At 49.0% G+C, this 19,826-nt stretch overlaps 1 protein-coding gene across 2 annotated transcripts in view; it reads right to left on the reverse strand.

Annotated features, from left to right (window-relative positions):
• The window catches only part of USP7 (ubiquitin specific peptidase 7), a 1,528,604-nt gene that overhangs the window by 373,157 nt on the left and 1,135,621 nt on the right, over window positions 1-19,826 (reverse strand). For both annotated transcript variants that reach the window (XM_086941365.1, XM_086941366.1), the window contains exon 18: window positions 4,218-4,323. In XM_086941365.1, the coding sequence (XP_086797491.1) occupies window positions 4,218-4,323 (106 nt within the window). The remainder of the gene's footprint in view (window positions 1-4,217; window positions 4,324-19,826) is intronic.

Below are 19,826 nucleotides of genomic sequence, written 5' to 3' on the forward strand. Positions count from 1 at the left end.
CGGCGGACATAGGACGGTGTCTTGGGGGTATGTTGAGTGGAGTGGATGTTAACTCCAGACAATAACCGTACTGTATAAGCTGTGTGACCCACTTGTCTGTGGTGATGGTTTTCCAGACCGGCAGGAACTGCTGAAGTCTCCCCCCGACCGGTGTTGTGTGACTTCCGGAGCGCTCGGCGCGGCTCCGCGACCGCTCCCTCGAACGCTCCCTGGACCTCCGGCCGGACCGGGACCGCTCCCGACGCGGGACCGCTCCCGACGCGGGGCCGACACCCGGATCTCAAGCAGCTTGCGGGACCGCTCCCGTCTAGCCTTGTTAGTGAGAGCCCGGCAGTCGACGCAGGCGTCCACGTCGTGGTCGGGGCCCAGGCACCGGAGACAGAGTCGGTGGTGGTCCGTGACCGACATCGTGCGGTCACAACCGTCACAATTCTTGAAACCGGGCATCCTAACATGTACCAAAAAGGAGATTAGAAAGTTAACAAACTTGGTCAAAAGACCGGGATACTGCTCTTCGGATCTGCGCTTACTGGCGCGGAAAAAAGAAGAACTGACGTCAGCGCGCGGAGGCGGCGTCTATATACTCCAGCGACGTCATCACGGCGCACGTCGCCGACGACGGACGCAGAGCCGCAGGGGACGCCTGCGGACGACGCCTACCGACGCGCAGGGGTACTGCTACGCAAAAGTTTCCGGATCCAGACTGACGCCTGGGGATATTCTAAGGTAAGGAATCTAACACTAACGTGTTTCTTTCAGATAAGGCGTCACTGTTTGCGGTGGCAGAGGATCTGGAGTTGTTGTTTCCACGACCCCTGCCCTTGGCGCTGTTACCACGATATCTACCTCGACTTTGTTTGGTGTATGTGGACTGCATGTTGCCTTTGTAGTACTGCGTGGTTTGGGAGAACTGGCCTCTAGAAACGCCTCTAGTGCTTGAGCGACGAAAAGACCCACCCCTGAACTGCTGGGACTGTAAGGCCCCCATGGACGTAGCAGTTTCAGTGTCCATCTTAATCTTTTCTAAGGTGGTGTCAACCTCTGGGCCAAACAGATGATCTGGATTTACTGTTTGATTAAGAATGGTGGTCTGTATCTCTGGCTTAAACCCTGAGATTCTGAGCCAGGCATGTCGTCTCAGCATGACACTAGTGTTGACAGCCCTGGCTGCGGTGTCAGCCGCGTCTAGTGCACATTTATTTGAAGCATTAGATATCAGCTTCCCCTCTTGAATAAGCATCTCAGCTGCCTCCTTGTATTCGTCTGGCAGGTGCTGCAACAGGGTCTCAAGTGTGTCATAGTGTGCCCTGTCATACCTCGCTAGAAGCGCTTGCGTATTGGGAATGCGCCAGATATTGGCCGCTTGTGCTGCCACCCTTTTTACCTGATGCCTCAAACACCTTAGATTCTTTGTCTGGGGGAGGAGCATTACCCGTTGTCTGAGAATTAGCCCTCTTCCGGGCGTTTGAGCCGACAAGAGAGTCCAAAGGCAACTGTCCTTTAATGTAAGTAGGATCAGTAGGCGCTGGTTTATACTTCTTCTCAATCCTAGGGTTTATCACCCTGACTCTGGTAGGCTCCTTAAAGATCTCCCCAAGCAGGTTTTAAGACACCTTTTAACATAGGCAGAGTCTTGACAGTTCTCTCTGAGACTGAAAAGGTATCAAAAAGAAAATCCACGTCAATGGGTCATGGAGCTGGACGTCGTGGTTTTTGGCTGCCCGTTCAATGAGGGCATTGAACGCTGCTGAATCCTCTGTAGGTGATGTCTTTACAGAATGAAGTTGAGTGTCTTGGGCAGAATGAGGATCACCTGGGTCAGCACCAGCAGCCCTTGGTTTATTGGTATCATCAGGGTCTGTGTAGACAGGATAGCTGTACTCATCCTCATCATCGCCCTCCCCAGCGTCCACGTCAGAGTAAGTGGGCGAGGCATTATGGGCCTGTGGAGAAAGTGGTTCCACAAGGACAGGAGTTGAAGCAGAGTTCTTCTTTTTCTTTAAAGGAATCTTGTAGGATTCCATTGGTTGTTCCGGGGCAATTTTGCGCTTGTGGAGGGAAAGTCTGCCTGTTTCGGCATCAATAAAGTGTTCTTGTTGTTCTTCTACTGAAGATTGCCGAAGCTTCAAGGTGGGAACCACCGTCGTCTACTTCGGCACCGAGGACACCTTCTCGGGCACGCTGGCGACCACTCTAGGGGTGAAAGCCTTCGGCGCCACCTTCCGCGGCAACGTGAAGTGAATGGGCGTCGAGGCTTTGTGAGGTTTCCCGACCGGCTTCGAAGGTGGAGGATCTCTTGGTCCGACAGCCGAGGCCTTCTCCTTCATGCGCTGTAGGGAGTCCGTCACTTGCTTGGTGAAAGCGGCGGCCGGCCGCGCAGAGTCGACTGGATCCTTCGAGGCACCACTAGGCGTGGACTCTCTGGGCGCGCCGCTCTTGGCCTTGTTGACGCGGAGTCTCGAGAACCTTCGGATCACAGAGTCCTTTGTTGGTGTCGACCGCCTTCGGCGCCGATTTACTCGGCTCAACCACCTTGACCTTTGTCTTCGGCGTGGCAGACTTCGTCTCGACGCCCTTGACTTAAACCTTCGGATCGACAATACCCTTCTGCTTCTTCGGCGCCGAGGGCTCCGAGGCCTTGGATCTGACTAAAGTAATGCGCACTTTCGGTTTCGAGGGGGGCACCAGTGCTGTTGCTTGTGTCGAGACCATTGGTTTCACTTTCGGTTTCGATTTTGCAGGGTGCGGCTAAATAGCAATGTCCGTGGCCGAGCCTGGAGGCGGGGCCGTAGAACCCATTGTAAGATCTTGGGTAAGGCCTAGTGGCGGTCCCTCGACCCGAGTCTTATGAAGCGGTACTGCTCCAGTGTCAGTGCGAGGTAGCTCATCGCTCGAGCTATCCTCCATGGCCCCGTCGTTGTCCCCTACCTAGTCGACGACTTCTTCAGCTTCGAACATTTTGGCGTCCGCGTCGTAGTTTTAGTCGACCTCTGACGCGGGATTCTGTTGTCACCGATTTCCCGGTCAGCTTCCTCTTAGACATCCCCGGCATCGAAAATGTCCACAGGCGCCGGTGCAGTGTGCTGGGCCTCCTGGCGCGCAGCACGTCGATGCTTAAGCGTCTTCTTGGACCTGAAACGGGAACAAGCCATGCAACTGGGCTTTATCATGGTCCGGCGACAGACACTTGTTGCACACCGGGTGGACGCACACCGGGTGGACGTCGATGTGGGGATACTTTGAGTTGCAGATGGGACAGCTCTTGAACGGACTTCGGTCCATGATGAATAGTCGATAGGGTCTGAGGCGTCGACTGGGCCCTACGCGCCGAAAGCACGCAGGTGTATGGAATCCGGCTCGGAACAGAGCTGAAAGAGTTAGGCACCGAATGCAAGACTATACCGACTAAGAAAACTTAAGACCTTTTGGCCTTAAATTTTTTTATCGATTCCGACTAGAGGGAACCAAAATACATCCGAACCCAATGGCGGAAAAAAACCAATCTGAGGATGGAGTCGATGCCCATGCGCACTATAGTCCAGGGGAGGAGCCACCTATCTCTTGATACTTCGAAGACTCTTCCAGGACAACAATGTGTGATCATCCGGACCCAACACTAGGCGGCGATCTATGCACAGATATGAATTCAGCAGCCCACATGCCTCGAACAGGGGCCATTCGGCAATTCGCCATGGGAGGTTACAATTGAAGATAAGGAGGTAATAAAGAGGGACTAACAATCCTAAGGAATCAGAAGCAGCATTTATCAAGGACAATAACACAAGCCAATGAAAAATATGGGTGGGAAGTGGGCAGGGTTTCTCCATACTCCAGGACAACAAGACTCGCAGAGCAGTGCTTGTGTTCGGACTCAGGCTCGACCTAAAAAGAGGCACTTACCTACACAAACTAGTAGTGGCTGAAAAAGGTCTAAATATGGACGTATAAAGCTTTACACATCTCCCCAATACAGGAAACAAATGCAAATGGCTGGAAATCAGCAATGCTCCACATAATGGCAAAATATTACACTCAATTGTGAGCATATTACATAAAGAAAAATATGTACACATTTCTAATCTGACGTCCAAGATAGATGTTAATAATAGTTGCACATTTTATTCTAAAACACATGGAAGTTTCTTTAAGTAAAAACTGTGTACTAGAAAGGTTTTTAACAACTCTATATAAATAGATCTAGACCCCTTTGCACTTACGGTCTTTATCGAACTTTGGTAATGTTGCACCACTTGCTGCCAATTCTGGATCTACAGTTTCCAAAAATATGGTCCATGGATTTTCATTATCACTGAGTTCAATCATCTAAAACGTTTCGGGAGTAAGAGGTTAAAGTTATTAATTCTTTCCTTTGGTAACGGCTATAAAGCATATCAAATGCAATCCAATATTGAACAGTGTTCAAAAAGAATACTGATGCTATTTAATGTAATGTCATAAAGATGTTTGATATTATTTACATTAAGAGAAGTTATCAATGAATAAAAAAAAGTTCTTACTTTTAACTAGAAAGTTCCAGTTTTGGTGATCATTCATACATTCACGCACTTCAGTTACTCCTAGTCGTTTGTCTAGGAGTCCCACAATAACTTTAAAATAGTGTCATGGTAAACAGAGGAAGTGAGGCCATAAACATGGTCACTTCAGTAGCCTATTCACCTAATGGACAAAAGCTAAATTTGGCAAATGGAGTAGAAACACGACTAACACCATTCTCCTCATTCTACCATACCTCAGATTTTGTCACACAAGGGTCTAAGGATTTTAACTGATAAGTGAAGAGTAACCAGAATGATTTCACAATGACCCATGCTAAGGGGGGAAAAAGGTTATTTACCTGTAATCTTGTTTCTTCATTGTAGGCACATTCACCAACATTAAAATGAGAATTTGTCGCAGCACGGGAACACATCATTTCTTTTACCATACATAAGCCAGTAGTTAAAAAACTTTTAAAAAACAGCACTAGGAGCCAGACAGCATGATAACTGCAGCATATCTCGGGACAATTGAGCAAATTTCTTTTCTGCAGATTGCTATTCTCAATAACGCGGTCAGTGTGTAGGGTTATTGACATCCTGGTACTATCAATTTTAGGACCACATATGACGTTAAATTTAGATAGGGTGATCTATAAAGTCTTTCATCCTTTTTTCCCTAAAATGCGTGCAGATTTTACATAAAGGAGAGTTTCATTGTAGATCAACCTACTTATCTTAGTTAACGCCCTACATAGTAGAGATTAACTAGCCACTGGTCTCTTACCTTAAAATAATCCCCCGGTGTCAGTGTGGATCCGATCTTTATATGTGTATGGCTGTGTGCCAGTAAACTGAGTGGTCAGCTCTGCATGGTGTTGACGCTGGAAATTACATATGTGGTATCTTCATAGCTGCCACTCCAGCGCACAGATGCCAGTTCCTTTTTGTGACTTTCCCCACTAGAAGCGCAGAGCTGCATAAAAAACACTGACTAGTGGCCCCTCAAACTAGTGTCCTTGAAAGGGGAACATCCCTTTACTGAATTCATTCTCAGAGAAGGGAGGATTTGTGTGTAAGTAATCTGAGGCTATATAAGAGTCTCTACCAGAAAAAATATTAACAGGCAAGTAACTGGTCATCAGATAGAGACTTCTAGCTCCAGATTCCTTACCTTAGGCTAGATACCCAAGCAATATCTCCCCAGAGGTGGGGCTACAATAAAGGCTATACTAGAAAAAAAGTCCTGTAGGACTACATGAGGAAAAAGCCCGTTGCGACAGACCTGACTGTACAGGTATTAGTGCTTCATAAACATGTGCAGAGAAGCCCATGCTGCTGCCCGACCGATATTCACAACAAGTACTCCGCGAGCTAATGAAGACGCAGCCTTGGCTCTGGTATAATGAGCTTTAAGAGGTTGCTTTTTTGCCAATGCATAGCAATTTGGATGCCGAGCACCATCCATCGTCAGATGGCCCACTGACTCACCATCTTTCCTTTTTTGGCACAAACGTACTCCACAAAGAGTTGATTTTCCACCCATAACTCTTTTGCCCAATCAAGGTAGAAGGACAACACTCTTTTCAGGTACAGGCAATGGGCTCCTTTTATTTAGTGGGGTGAGGCTGAGCGTAAAAGTTCAGTAGGTTGATAAACAGGCCTACATGAAAGAGTGGCCCCCTTCGATAGGAATGCTCTAGTCCTAAGAACCAGCTTGTGTGGGTAGAAAATAAGGTGCATAAACTGAGTTGATCTGTTCACCATGCCACAAACTTGCTCCAAAGATAGGCGTACACAGTCTTGTTGGATGTATTCCTGGCTGCCAAGTTAACATTACAGACTTAAAGCAGAAGGACGAAAGCGGTCAACTGTTGCTGCTCAATCTACCCGCAAGAAGGCAGATCGTTAACAGGCTTTGGTAGAGAACCCTCCTCTGCTGCGACAGAAGATCCTCCCGAAGGAGTAGTCTGATTGGAGGACCAATGGCAATGTTCACCAGCTCAGGATTCCAAACTTTGAGCCCAGTCTAGAGCCACAAGGATGAGTTTACACCAGTTGTTCCTGATTTTCTTAGGAAATCTGGGCAGGAGACTTATGGGTGGAAAGGCATACAGGAGGCCTGAGCTCCGATCGAGAAAAAAAGTGACTCTAAGCAAGACTCGCCTGGGAACCTAGGGTGCACAAAAATGCTGACATTTCAGATTCTCGGTAGTGGCCTTGAACCATCTCAGGATTGAGACTTCATTTCTGATGCACTAGTAACATTCAACCATGGAGTTCAAATTGTCTGCCAAGTATTGAACCACCAGAGATATGCTCTAATAAAAAAGTTACTTACCTTTGGTAACACATTATCTGGTAAAGACTATCTAGCTGCAGATTCCTTACCTTTGAATTACCCAGGGATCAGGCAGGATCTAGAAACTTTTGCTGAGCATAACCCCTAGCGCACAACATCGGGTGGCTCCATTTGGCTCTGCATGTCGCAGATTACGTCGGTAGCACCGGTTAGGACGTCACAGTGCCTACATAGGACCACCCAAGCGCATGGACGTCAGTACTTTCTGTTTTTCCACGCCAGAAGCGCACAGACGTGAAATGAATGATGTAAACATGTGCAAAACTGGGGCCCCTAGACCTACAACATCAGTCTACAAACCAGGGAGGCATGGGTGGGGCGTTAAGGAATCTGCAGCTAGATAGTCTCTCTACCGGATAATGCGTTACCAAAAGGTAAGTAACTTGTTCATCTGATAGAGGCTTCTAGCAGCAGATTCCTTACCTTTGAGTCAGATATCCAAGCCATACCATACCATACAGGCGGTGGGTTGTGGACACATGGACTAGACTAAAAAGTCTTGCAGGACTCAGCAGCCAAAGTGCCCGTCCCTGCGCACTTGATCATCAATGCAATAATTTTTTGCGAATGTGTGCAATAAAGCCTACATCGCTGCAAGACAGATGTCTTGGACTGGGACACCCTGTGCCAAGGCTGTAGTCACAGCCTTTCCCCTGGTGGAATAGGCCCTTAATCCCTCGGTGGCGTCAACATAACATAACATTTTAATGCAGAGACCACGCAGTGAGAGATGGTTCTGTTCTGCACTGCCTTCCCCTTCTTTGCTCCCCACAAAGAGTTGCTCATCCACCTGGAACGGTCTTGTGCGGTCAAGGTAGAAAGACAATGCTCTTTTTGGGTTAAGTCGGTGGAGACGCTTATCATTACAGGGATGTGGGGGAGCACAGATGGTCAAAGTAATGGACTTATCCAGATGAAAGGGGGTCACAATCTTTGGTAAAAAAAATGCCAAAGAACCACCTTGTCCTGAAAAGACAAAATATGGAAAATAAATCTGTATAACGCCTGTAACTCACTCACCCTTAGGGGCAATGTAAATTAAACTAAGAAAGCTGTTTAGATGGTCAACAGCCGGAGGGGACAATTGTGCAAAGGCTCAACAGAAGCGCACATCAAGTAAGTGAGGACCAAATTAGGGTCCCATCGGGGCATAATAAAGGGTATGGGTGGAAACAAGTGAACCAGCCCTTTTAGAAATCTATTTACAACTGGAGAATAAAAGATAGAAGGTTGATCTGGCAGCCGCTAAAAAACAGACAGCAGAAAGGTAACCCTTGAGTTTTACCAAAGCAGAGACCTGCTGCAACTCACTCACCCGCCCGGCAGATGTAATAGCCACCAACCAAGAAGGCCGTTTTGATGGTCAACAGCCGGAACGGACAGTTATGCAAAGGCTCAAACAGAGCACATATTTGAGAGGTAAGGACCAAATTAAGGTTCCAATGTGGCATTAAGGACATGGGTGGAAATAAGCGAGCCAGCCCTTTTTAGAAATCTATTTACAATTGGAGACTTGAAGGGAGATGGCTGGTCTGGCAGCCACAAATAAAGTAGAAAGAGCAGAAAGGTAACCCTTGAGAGTTCCCAAAGCAGAGCCTTGCTGGGCAAGGGCTAATATGAATAAGAGGGCAGTAGAAAGGGAAGCAAAAAGAGGGTCAATGGACCTTTCTGTTCAGTATAATACAAGTTTATGTCAACTGCAGGCATATACCGTCTTAGTGGATGGCCGCCAGAACTACATTACAGACTTCAGGAAGAAGGTCAAAAGCCATCAACTGCCGCCGCTCAATCTCCACAAATGGAGGGGCAGAGGTGACAAGTTTGGATGGAGAACCCTTCCCAGAAGCTGCGACAGAAGAGCCTCCGGAAGTGGATGCCTGATAGGAGGATCGATACTCATTCTCAGAAGCTCTGGATACATGACTCTCCTTACCCAGTCCAGAGCCACAAGAATGACTTGGGCCCGATCACTCCTGATCATGTTCAGAACCATGGGCAGGAGTGAAATTGGGAAGGGGGGGTTGGATTGTCATACAACAGGCCTGTGCTCCACTAGCAACGAAAGCTGAGCGATAACCGCCTTAGAAACTCCAAAGCGCAGTCCCGCTGACACTGCTCGTTCTCTTCAGAGGCTTACAAATCTAATCAAGGTTCTCCCCAGTGCTGAAAGACACCTTGAGCAACCACTGACTGGAGACGCCACTTGCATTCCGCAAGGCGTTCAGAGAACCTGCCAGGTGTTGAACCAAAAGAGTTGTACCCTGCCTAGAGATGAAGAGCCTCTCGACAAATGGTGCATGACCCCACATCGCCTTGCTTGTTGCAATACCATATGGTGGCGGTGTGGTCTGAACATCTGCAAAAACTTCCCCTTGACAGAGGGAAGAAATGCTTTCAAAGCCAACAATCATTCAGAAAACCAACAAATTGATGTGGAGCCCCGACTCTGCCAGAGACCAGTGTCCCCTGATCTCCACCTCTTCCAGATGGCCGCCCATCCCAGAAGAGACTCATCTGTCACAACAGATATGGTTGGGGAATGTAAAGAGGTTGGCAGTTACAATTGCGGGTCATTAACCACTACTGCAGATCTTTTGCAGTTTCTTCTGAGATCTGAAGCACTTCGGTGAGATTTCCCAGATGCTGTGCCCACTGTAACTTCCAGTCCCGCTCCATAGCCCAATAAGCCATCTGGCATGTCTTACCAACAGGATGCAGGAGGCCATGAGGCCATGAGGTCCAATATCGTCAGTCCGTCTCAACGAAATCCAGGATAGAGGCTGAAATATCAGAATCATAGTCTGAACATCTTGGAAAAGCTGCTCAGGAGGATAAGTCCGAAACTGCACTGTGTCCAGAACAGCTCTGATGAAAGGAATTGTTTGAGAAGGAGTCAGGTATGACTTCGGCACATTTGTAGAGAACCCCTGCGAAAGCAGTAGGTTCACCATAGTCTGAAAGTGGGCAACAGCAGTCTGGGGCAAGGACGTCTTCAACAGCCAATGACACCAATAACCTGTGCAGATGAGCTGCGACTACCATCACCTTGGTGAACACCCGAAGGGCACACGGTAAACTGGAAGTGTTAGTCGCCTACCTTGAAACGCAGGTAATGCCTGTGGCCTGGCAGGATGGGAAAATGAAAATTCGCTACCTGCAGGTTTAACTTTACCATCCAGTCTTCCTGGTCTAGGGAAGGCAAGATCTGAGCCAGAGTAAGCATTCTGAATTTCTCCTTTTTTAGGAAGAGATGGACCGTCCGAAGAACTAAAATGGGCTGTAGGCCCTTTTTCGGAATCAGAAAATAGAGTAAATAACATCTACTGCATACTTCTGAGACCAGGAAGCTTTCTATTGTTTCCTTGGGCAAGAGAGCCGTAACTTCCTCAAGGAGCAACTTTAAATGATTCACCATCAGCCGTTCTTTATTTGGCAGGATAGGAGGAAAAGATAGATAATAGCCATCCTGGACTATCGGCAAGACCGAGGTTATGGATCTCCAGTGGGGGAGATGACGAATTCTCACAACCAACTTGAGTAGTGTGGTCCTGCAGAATTAGGCTAGGAGTGCTTGGAGGCTGCAGATGCTGGGGGCAGTGCGGTCGACGACTTCTGGCGTCCATCCCAAGCACGGAATGCACTACGTCCACATCATCGCACGGCTTGGGCAGTACGTGCGTGACGTGGCTGGGATAGGGCTGATGTGACTGGAAACCCCTTCCGTTGCCACGAAAGGAAGACTGGCCATGGGTGAAGGAGAGGCCCAAGGGTCTGGTCGTAGCTCGAGAGTCCTTGAACCTGACCAGGAACAAGTCTGCCTTTTTCCCAAGAAGGCGAGTTTCATCAAAGGGGAAGCCCATCAGTTTGGCTTGGACATCGCCCGAGAAGCCAGTTTTTCAGAGAACGGAGTGGCGCCTAAAGGCCACCGTCAATGAAATCAATCTACGTAGCAAATCGGTTGTATCGAGGGCACACTGTATGGTGAAGTTTGCTGCATCGCTCCCATCATTGACATTTTGGAAGAGCACAGCCCGGGCCTCCTCCGAGAATTGTGGCAGAACTTGTGTAATCATCCCCTAAGGGAATGGGAGAAACTGCCCAAGTAAGCAGCATTCACAGATCGCAATGCCAGACTGCCGAATGAATCCAGTCTCTTGGATTCCTTATCCGCAGGGGCGGAAGGGAGAATGCCCAGGGACATAGGGCCTGCACCACCAAACTCTCAGGGGTTATGTGTTGGCTGAGGAACTTTGAGTCACCCGGTGCTGGGCGATGGTGGCGTGCAATCGTCCTATTCACAGTAGCCCTTGTGCCAGGCTTGGACCAAGTTCCTAGAAGGACGTAAGTAAGTGCCTCATTAAAAAGCAACAAGGGTTCAGAAATGGAAGTCCCAGGATGAAGCACTACAGTCAGGAGATTAGTCCTGACCAGCACCAAGGGTAGCTCCAGTCCAAGGACTTCGGCTGCCCTCTTAACCACCACGGCATATGATGCCACCTTCTCCGCAGCCAATGTTGGTGGAGAGCGAGCATGCCAGTATATGGAAAAGTAGCCAGCCCACTGGCCTCACCAAATTTCCCATACCAGTCCAAATTCTCCTCTGACGTCCTGGGTATCCAGAGGGTCCCCAGACCCCTCATTTCACCCCTGAGCCTAGCTCATCCTCAAAGTGATCAGACGACAACATAGAGCATCTGACTTCTTTCGATGTCGTAATCTGCACTGATTGACGCCATTCTGGCTCCGTGTTGTCGTGGATGAGACTTGTGCCACCAATGGGCATTGGTTATGTCACAGGCACCGACTTCAGATTAGACGCCAGGGAAGGTCGTGTTGGCACGACTGGCGTCGAACTGGATGCAGGATTGGACTTGGGGCCCCACCGGCGTCATGGCAGAAGCAGATGGTGTTGAACCCAATGGGGCCCCTTCAGACTCCGCAGTGCCCAAAGGCTCACCAGCAGGGTCGTTCCACTCAAATTGCAGCGCATTGCCTCGAAAAATTCTTATTTGAGCGGGAGTCACTGCGGCTCCTAGAAAGGGTGGGAAACGCGAAGTCTACTCTGGCTCCAGCTCTGCAGAACTGTGCCTAGAGAGTTGGTGCTCCTTACCACTCTCAACGACAGATGCCAGTTGAGGTGAAGACCAAGTCCGCTTTGGCATCTTCTTCCTCTTCCTAGAGAGTCCCTAGGACCCAGAATGGGAGGAAGAGGAGTTAGGGCTCTCTTAGCAGTACCGCGACCACCATTTCTTCGAACGGAACTGTGACCTCCTCAGTCTCGCTTGACTGTGTCGCCTGCCAGGCCACAAGTAACTTAATCGCCCGCTCCCTCAAGGTCTTCAGAGCCATCGCCTGACGGTCCGGACAAGACTTCATATTTTGGTCGCACTCGAACAACAGACATACGCAGTGGGGATCAGTGACCAACATCATGCGGGAACAAGTCCGGCAAGGCTTGAAACCGGTCTTCCGCAAAGACATCCCCGCATACAAAGTCAGAAAATCCAAATATGTCAACAAAAGTCGAGAAAAGGCCTGTCAAAAAGTGGCAGTGGAGTAGCTCTTTCCAGATCAGCAGTTAACTGGCACTGAAAGAAAAGAACTGATGTTCGCGCGATTGGGTGGCGATTATATAGGCAAAGCAACGTCATAACCGACGACAGGCAGAGCTGAATGGAGCCACAGACGTAAGGGGTAGTGCTCAGCAAAAGTTTCAGGATCCAGCCTGACACCTGGGAAATTCAAAGGTAGGGAATCTACAGCTAGAAGTTGCCATCATATGTTAATTCTTTATTGCCTGTGTCAACATTGAGGTTTTTAATTCATCCCATCTAGAGGATATCGAAGCAGAACCTGAAGCCAGATTCCAAAATGATGAAACTCCTTAACAGGTGGTGCCAGATAAAAATAGCTTTTATAGAATATTTGAACTTACTTTTGAATGTTCAATTAGTGATGCCTTCCCCAAAGAAACTACAGCAAGATTATATTAAGCAGAAGGACATGAGAAAAATGTCATGGCAGATGACAAAGTCTGCAACCACATTGTATAATGGTGAAGGAGCCACAAACTCGGAACAGATGAATAACGACAAGGCACCACAAGATAACACCATCAAGGAGTGTCATATCCCCTGTAAGGAACTAAGGGGGTGAGACACAACCAGAGACCCTAATCAATGAAAAAGATATAAGATTACGAGTAGGCCCAACACACTGGAATAACCAGGGTGTAGGGATGCAGAAGTCCACATAACCCTACCATTCACGTACTAGAAAGGAAAGAGTGGAACAAATATCCAGAACGAAGCACTCTGCCAGGGAGGAAGTGAAGAGGGCGCTCGCAAAAGACAAGCCACCTGGAGGGAGGCGAATGCAGAAGACCAAGCTGAAGATACCCGCTGTAGGAGAGTGGGGTCTGCAATCCTATGGTCACCCCCGATTTTTGCTTTTTGCTTCACTGGTTTACGACTTTCCCTGGCTGTGGGCCTGCTAATCAGACCCACAGCCTAGCTGTTCTCTCTCTAAATTGACACACATGTACCTTAGGTGCATTTACCAATTGGTACTGGGCCACCTTATCAGTCCATGTACAGTATACCTTAGGTATCCAGGGCATAGGTGTACCCAGGGCCTACCAGGGGCTGCAGCATGTATTATGCCACCCCTGGCTGGCCACCCATTTCTGACACAAATGGCTGCACGACAGCTGGAGCAAGGTGGTGTAATCACCCTTTGCTTTAGATATAGTATTCCTATATCTAACCCTAAAATGGACACATGTACTCCTATCAGTCACTCCTATGGCAGGCCTTAACAATCCTGAAGGCAGAGTGCTTGGAATTATGTGAGATGGTGCTCTGGCATGAGCTGAGCCAGTTTGCAGCTTGGGGAACCAAGTACTAATAGCTGTTCCATGATAACGCGTACCATATACTCTTAAGTGCATTATAATCCTCACGGTTATTTGCCAACTTTGGTATCGCTTTATCAAAACATGTCGAGTAAGGTGTCATACGAATTGGAATACTAACCCCTCGCCAATTCTGGCGACGGGAGTAGCATTCCATCCTTCTAGAGGGACACAACATGTATGTAACTGTGAACCCCGGTTAAAGTTAACTCGAGCCTCAGCATCACAAAATGGATGCTGCCAGCACAGACACAAGTCTGACCTCCTACTGCTGGGAGTCCTTCCAGCGAGGAGAGCTTGGACAAAGGGTTTCCTGTCAGGGGCGGTGCTAGCACCATCCCAGACAGGGTTTTGTGTATCCCAGGTAGGCAGGGCTGAGAGGAAGGTGACTGCAAGTGGCAACCCGGTGCTCACTGTGCATATGCCGGCTCAAACCAGTTCCAGGGGCACACGAGCCCCTGATCTGGGGAAAGTCCGGACAAGGGAGAGGGGTGTAACCACCCCCCTCCGGAACCCACCCATGGGCAGGACCTAGTCGCGTGCCAGGCCCTTTTCTTAGAATAAAGGTAGGAGCGGGCCCCCTTCCCAAATTAGATAATCTTGAATCTTGAACTACTTTCCACGAAAGGAACTCCTGACATTCTCTGAAGACTCTCCCTTGTGGCTAAGGAGTAGCCACCCTGCACCAGCAGGCACCACCTAAGCGGTTGCGGTTTGCTGCACGTCCATCCTCCGGATCAAGACTGACCAGCTCGACGAGACCCGGATTCCCTGCCATCTCTGACCTCTACCTGCATCATCAGCCCAGCTGAGATTCGTGGGTGTGACGAGACCTGAGGGACCGGCCATCTTCAAAACCTGCACGACGCTTAACCAGCACGACCGCCGAGGGATCCTCGAGTGAGTGCACTGGGGTTTGAGAAGCCCCAACCCAGAGCAGCTCCAGCACCGAAGTCCAGCCCCCCAGCATCCACGAGATCTGCGTGGGGCCGTTCTGCTTCTTTGCTGCTTGCCACGTTGTCTGGTCGCTTGCCCGTTGGCTAGTGGCCCTCCTGACGACGTACCATGACGTTTTCACCGCTGGTCTGGTTGCTCCAGACTGGCCCTTGCTCCCTTCCAAAAGAGGAGCAGCCCGGACCCTCCTGGTCCACTCCAGACGCCATCTTGACTCCACCGCGTGGGCTTGCCTTTGCCAAGGCTTGTTGCTCCAATCCTGGTTTCAGCATCGCCGACAGCAGACACCCTCGTGGGACAGCTCGCACCTCCAGCCTGGCCGCCGACAACGCCTCCTTGCCCGTGTGACTGCAGAGTCCAGCGTCGCCCACTCACCTGATCGCGGTGACCTCATCCGGTGCCATCCTGGTGCCCACACAATCACTGGCTAGTGATTAAGAACTGAGTCCCCTCTGCTTTCAGGTCGTCTCCATCCCCGATCCAGGCTTGGATCACACCGAACTTCTTCACTGGTCGCCTGCTTCTTCTTTCAGGCTCCATAGACTACAACGAGGATTCCCGACGTCTTTTGAACCCTATGCAGCCGCAGCCCCTGGGCTAGGTAACCCGAGCATTTCGGTGCTCCAACGCAGGTTCACTATCCAAGTGTCCAGATCCTTTTTCGTTTTAAGTCTACCTAGTCGGATTCGTCCGAAAACAGTAACTTCAGAAATACTAGCCTCCATAGACTTTATCCCGCATCCCGCGTGAGAGTGCACACTCTGCACCCGATCTCCCTAGGCCTCCTGCTCCTAACCTTAGGGTTCAGTAGTGTAGTCCTAGCAATCCTTAAGCCTCTGGATCAAGATACTCACCTGCTAGTATTTTGCATTCCACTTTTTGTGTATATGGTTTTTCGTGCCCCTCGGGCATTTGTGTAAATTGTGCAACTTGAAGTATTTTCTTAAGAGTTTAGTATTGTGCTTAGCTCCCTGACTCAAAGAGTTCAGGGTAGACTTGTTATAAATAAATATCCTTTTATTTTCATAACAACTTGTGTGGTGTCCTTTCACTTGGTGTTGAAGGGGTATATGTGATGGTAAAACAGCTGGCTTAACATGCCCTCTAGAGTTTAGCCTAAAGACTGCTTTTGTCCACGCTACTAGGATAGCTGGTCTATAAGGTTGACTTACAAACAATCATACACAGTGATCACTAGAATAGTGAGCACTATATATCAGGCCAACTTCTCACACCCGCAAAATGGGGAGGAAGGGAGGTTGGTGAAGGAATCTGCGCCTAGATCGTCTCTACCAGATACACCGTTACTGAAGGGAAGTAACTTGTACATCTGATAGAGACCACTAGCCGCAGATTCCTTAAAGTAAGAAAACAAGTTACTTACCTGTAACTTTGGTTCCCCAGTATTGGTAACTTTCATAGATTCCCATGCTTTGTATCATTCCCCGTAGTCGGAATGGGAGTCTCGGTAGTATAAAAACCATAGAAACAAGAGAGAAAAACAGGCCTAGGCCTCATCTCATTTTGTATCCTATCACTCTCTTTGTGTAAAAGAGACCAAACTTCTGCCAGGACCAATCAGAGCAGCCTCACCCCCTAGAACCTTCCTGAGAGAGCTCAGAGCCTCAGATTTTCGTAGCCGTTGTGCAAACCGCCACTATCTCTTGTGAAAAGACTGAGCTTTCCCAGGGGAGGCGGGTGGGCGCATGGGAATCTATGAAAGTTACCAATACTGGGGAACCAAAGTTACAGGCAAGTAACTTGTTTTCTTGCCCCCGTATTGGAACTTTCATAGATTCCCATGCTTTGTATCAGAGTAGCAAGCAGTAAAGCACCAAGACACATTTTGTAAAAACATGGCATCACATAACCATATAGTAATACTTATAGTAAAGTAAGAAAAATAAGCAAAATGTGCTCACCAGGATGGAGGGATTGTAGGGAAAGCTCACCTCTCAATGAAAAAGATTCTGCAGAACTGCTTGACCAACAGCCGCGTCTCGTCCTGCAGACTCTAGGCAGTAATGTTTCGTGAAGGTATGAGTACTACTCCACGTTGCTGCCCTGCATATATCCTTAATGGCGACTCCAGAGAAAAGAGCCACAGACTATGCCACAGACCTTGTAGAATGGGTACGAACTCTACTGTTCAATGGCTTGCCCGCTTCCTGATGGGAAAATTGAATTGCACTGGAGATCCAGCGGGAAATTCCACTCTTTGCTAAAGGATATCCCTTCCGTGGTGCACTGTAGGACACAAACAACTGGGATGATTTCCGAAAGGGTCCTGTTCGCTCTAAGTAGAATTTCAAGCATCTCTGAACGTTCAAAGAATGTACAGTGCGTTCCGCAGGTGTAGAAGGGCGCGGAAAGAAAGACTTTAAAATCAAAGGTTCATTCAAGTGGAACTCAGACGGCACCTTCGGAATGAACTTCGGATTGGGGCGAAGAATAAGAAAATCCTTTTTGAATTGAAGGAATGGATGCACTATGGAGAGGGCTTGAAGCTCACTAACTCTTCTCGCTGAAGTAAGAGCTAAGAGGAGTGTACGTTTCCAAGAGAGGAACTTCAGCCCGCCTTGAGCACAGGCTCAAACGGCGGTTTCATGAGTTGAGCCAGGACAAGACAGCTACCAAACTGGTGGAGGAGGTTGAACTGGAGGGTACATCTGGAACAAACCCTTCAAGAACTGCTTAACGATCCGAGAGGACCATAAGGAAGGGCCTGAAGAAGTACGCCGAAACCTTGAAATGGCTGCAAGATGGACTTTCACAGACGAATGTGCCAACCCAGATTTATCAATGATAGTATATATATATGGCAAGAGTTGGTGAGGCAGAGATTTGTAAGGATGGAGACCTTGTCTTCGACACCATAGGCAGAACCTTCTCTATTTTGCCTTGTAAGTCTTATTTGTGCTCGGTGCTCGAGCCTGTGACAAAACGTCTTGACATTCCTGGGAAAGATTCAGATGACGGAACTCTCTGTGTTCAGGAGCCACGTGGAGCGATTTCGGATCAGGATGGTAAACCTGCCCCTGATTCCTGGACAACAGGGACGGAATTGATTGTAAGCGAATTGGAGGAGCCTGGGAGAGCCGCAGGAGCTCTGTGTACCAAAATTGCCGGGGCCACGCTGGTGCAATGAGAATCATCTTGCACGGTTCCGCATTCATTTTCTTGAGTACTTGAGGAATGAGGGGAATTGGAGGAAAAGCGTAAAAGAATGCGCTGTACCAGGCCATCGAAAGGGCGTTCCCCAGGGACCCCTGATGGTGAACCTTGCTTGCTTAAAACCGGCATTTGGTGTTCACTGGAGAGGCAAACAGGTCGATGGTAGGTGTCCCCCAAACCGAGAACACCATCTCCAGAAGGGACTGATTCAATTCCCATTCGTGCGTCACCTCCGTCTGTCGACTCAGGGCGTCCGCCTTGACATTGAGCGAGCCTGCCAGGTGTTCGGCTCTCAGACTGATGTTGTGAAGGATCGCATAATCCCAGATTCTCCGAGCTTCTGTGGACAGAGTTTGCGACCTCGTTCCCCCTTGCTTGTTGACGTAGTGCATGGCCATCGTATTGTCCGTCCGGACCAGCACTGAATGATTGCGAACTCTGGGAAGGAAAGCCTGCAAAGCCAACCGAATGGCCATCAGCTCCAAAAAATTGATATGGCACTGGCGCTGATCCGGGCTCCAGTGTCCGCTGACTTGAAGTTCGCGGAGCACCTCTCCCCAGCCTTCCAAAGAGGCGTCCGTGGTTATGATGAGGGGGGATGGAGAAATTCTGAACGTCAGACCTTGTGCGATATTTTCTTGTACCATTTCTGAAGTCACCAACACCTTGTTGTTGAATGATCCGTCTGCTTGGCGCCATTGTTTGTCTAGTTCTTCCTGCAGAGGGCGCATTCGCAGCCTGCAATGCGGAATTAATGGTATGCAGGAAGACATCAACCCTAGAAGGGACTTGTATTGACGAACTGACAGGCATTTCTTGTGGAACAGTTGGCGAGCTGATACGATCAACTTTCGTTGACGGTCCTCCGAAGGATGAGTCGTGCACTGTGTGGTGTCCAAAATGTTCCCCAGAAATCGTGTGGTCTTGAAGGGTTGCAGAACTGACTTACATCTGTTTAATTGAAGGCCTAGGTGTCTGAACAACTGAATGCAAGTCGAAACAGCCTGAGAGGTTTCCTCGAAAGATGGAGCCTTGACTAGCCAGTCGTCCAAGTAAGGGAACACCTCCAGGGAATGTGTCCCTATAAAAGCTGCCATTGGTGCAAACACCTTGGTGAACACCCGAGGTGCAGACTGAAGGCCAAACGGAAGCACCTTGAATTGGTATTTGGCTCTTGCCCACTGTGAACCGCAGATATTGTCTGTGAGCTGGGTGTACAGGAATGTGGAAATACGCATCTTCTAAATCCAGGGAAGCCAAGTAGTCGCCTGGGTTCAAAAGAGGAAGAATTTCCAGGAGAGTGACCATCCTGAAAGAGTTTGATGAAATAAGTGTTGAGCTCTCGTAGGTCTAGAATGGGGCGCCAAGTCTGTTGTCTTCCGCACCAGGAAGAACCTGGAATAAAAACCTCTGCCCCTTTGAGAAAGAGGTACCGGTTCTATTGCCCCCTTGAGGAACAATCGATGGGCTTCTAGATGGAGCAGTCCCAGATGTTTTGTGCGGATGGCGCCCGGAGCTCTTGCTGGAGGAAGATCTTGGAATTCCAACTTATGGCCACTCTGTACAATATTCAGGACCCACTGGTCCGATGTTATACACCTCTAGCTGTTCAGACAAAAAGATATCCTGCCCCCCACCGATGTGACTGGGAGGGAAGGAACAGCAGGTAGAGCAAGGAGGCCGCTATTGCCGCTTGGCGCTGTCACGTCCTTGACGGTTCGGACGCCCTCGCGGAGTTTGGCGAGAGTAAGACGTTGATTGTCCTGCCGTTGATTGGAGTACTGGATCTTATAAGACTGGGACGATTGTGAAGAATATCTTTGCTGGGTGTGGCCTCTATACGAAGAGAAACCTCTGCCACAAACGCCCTTAAATGGGACCTTAAGGTAGTTGAGAGATCCCAGTGACTTCGCCGTGTCGGTATCTT

Source organism: Lissotriton vulgaris, chromosome 10 (genome assembly GCF_964263255.1).
Source record: "Lissotriton vulgaris chromosome 10, aLisVul1.2, whole genome shotgun sequence".
In the NCBI taxonomy this organism is placed as follows: domain Eukaryota; kingdom Metazoa; phylum Chordata; class Amphibia; order Caudata; family Salamandridae; genus Lissotriton; species Lissotriton vulgaris.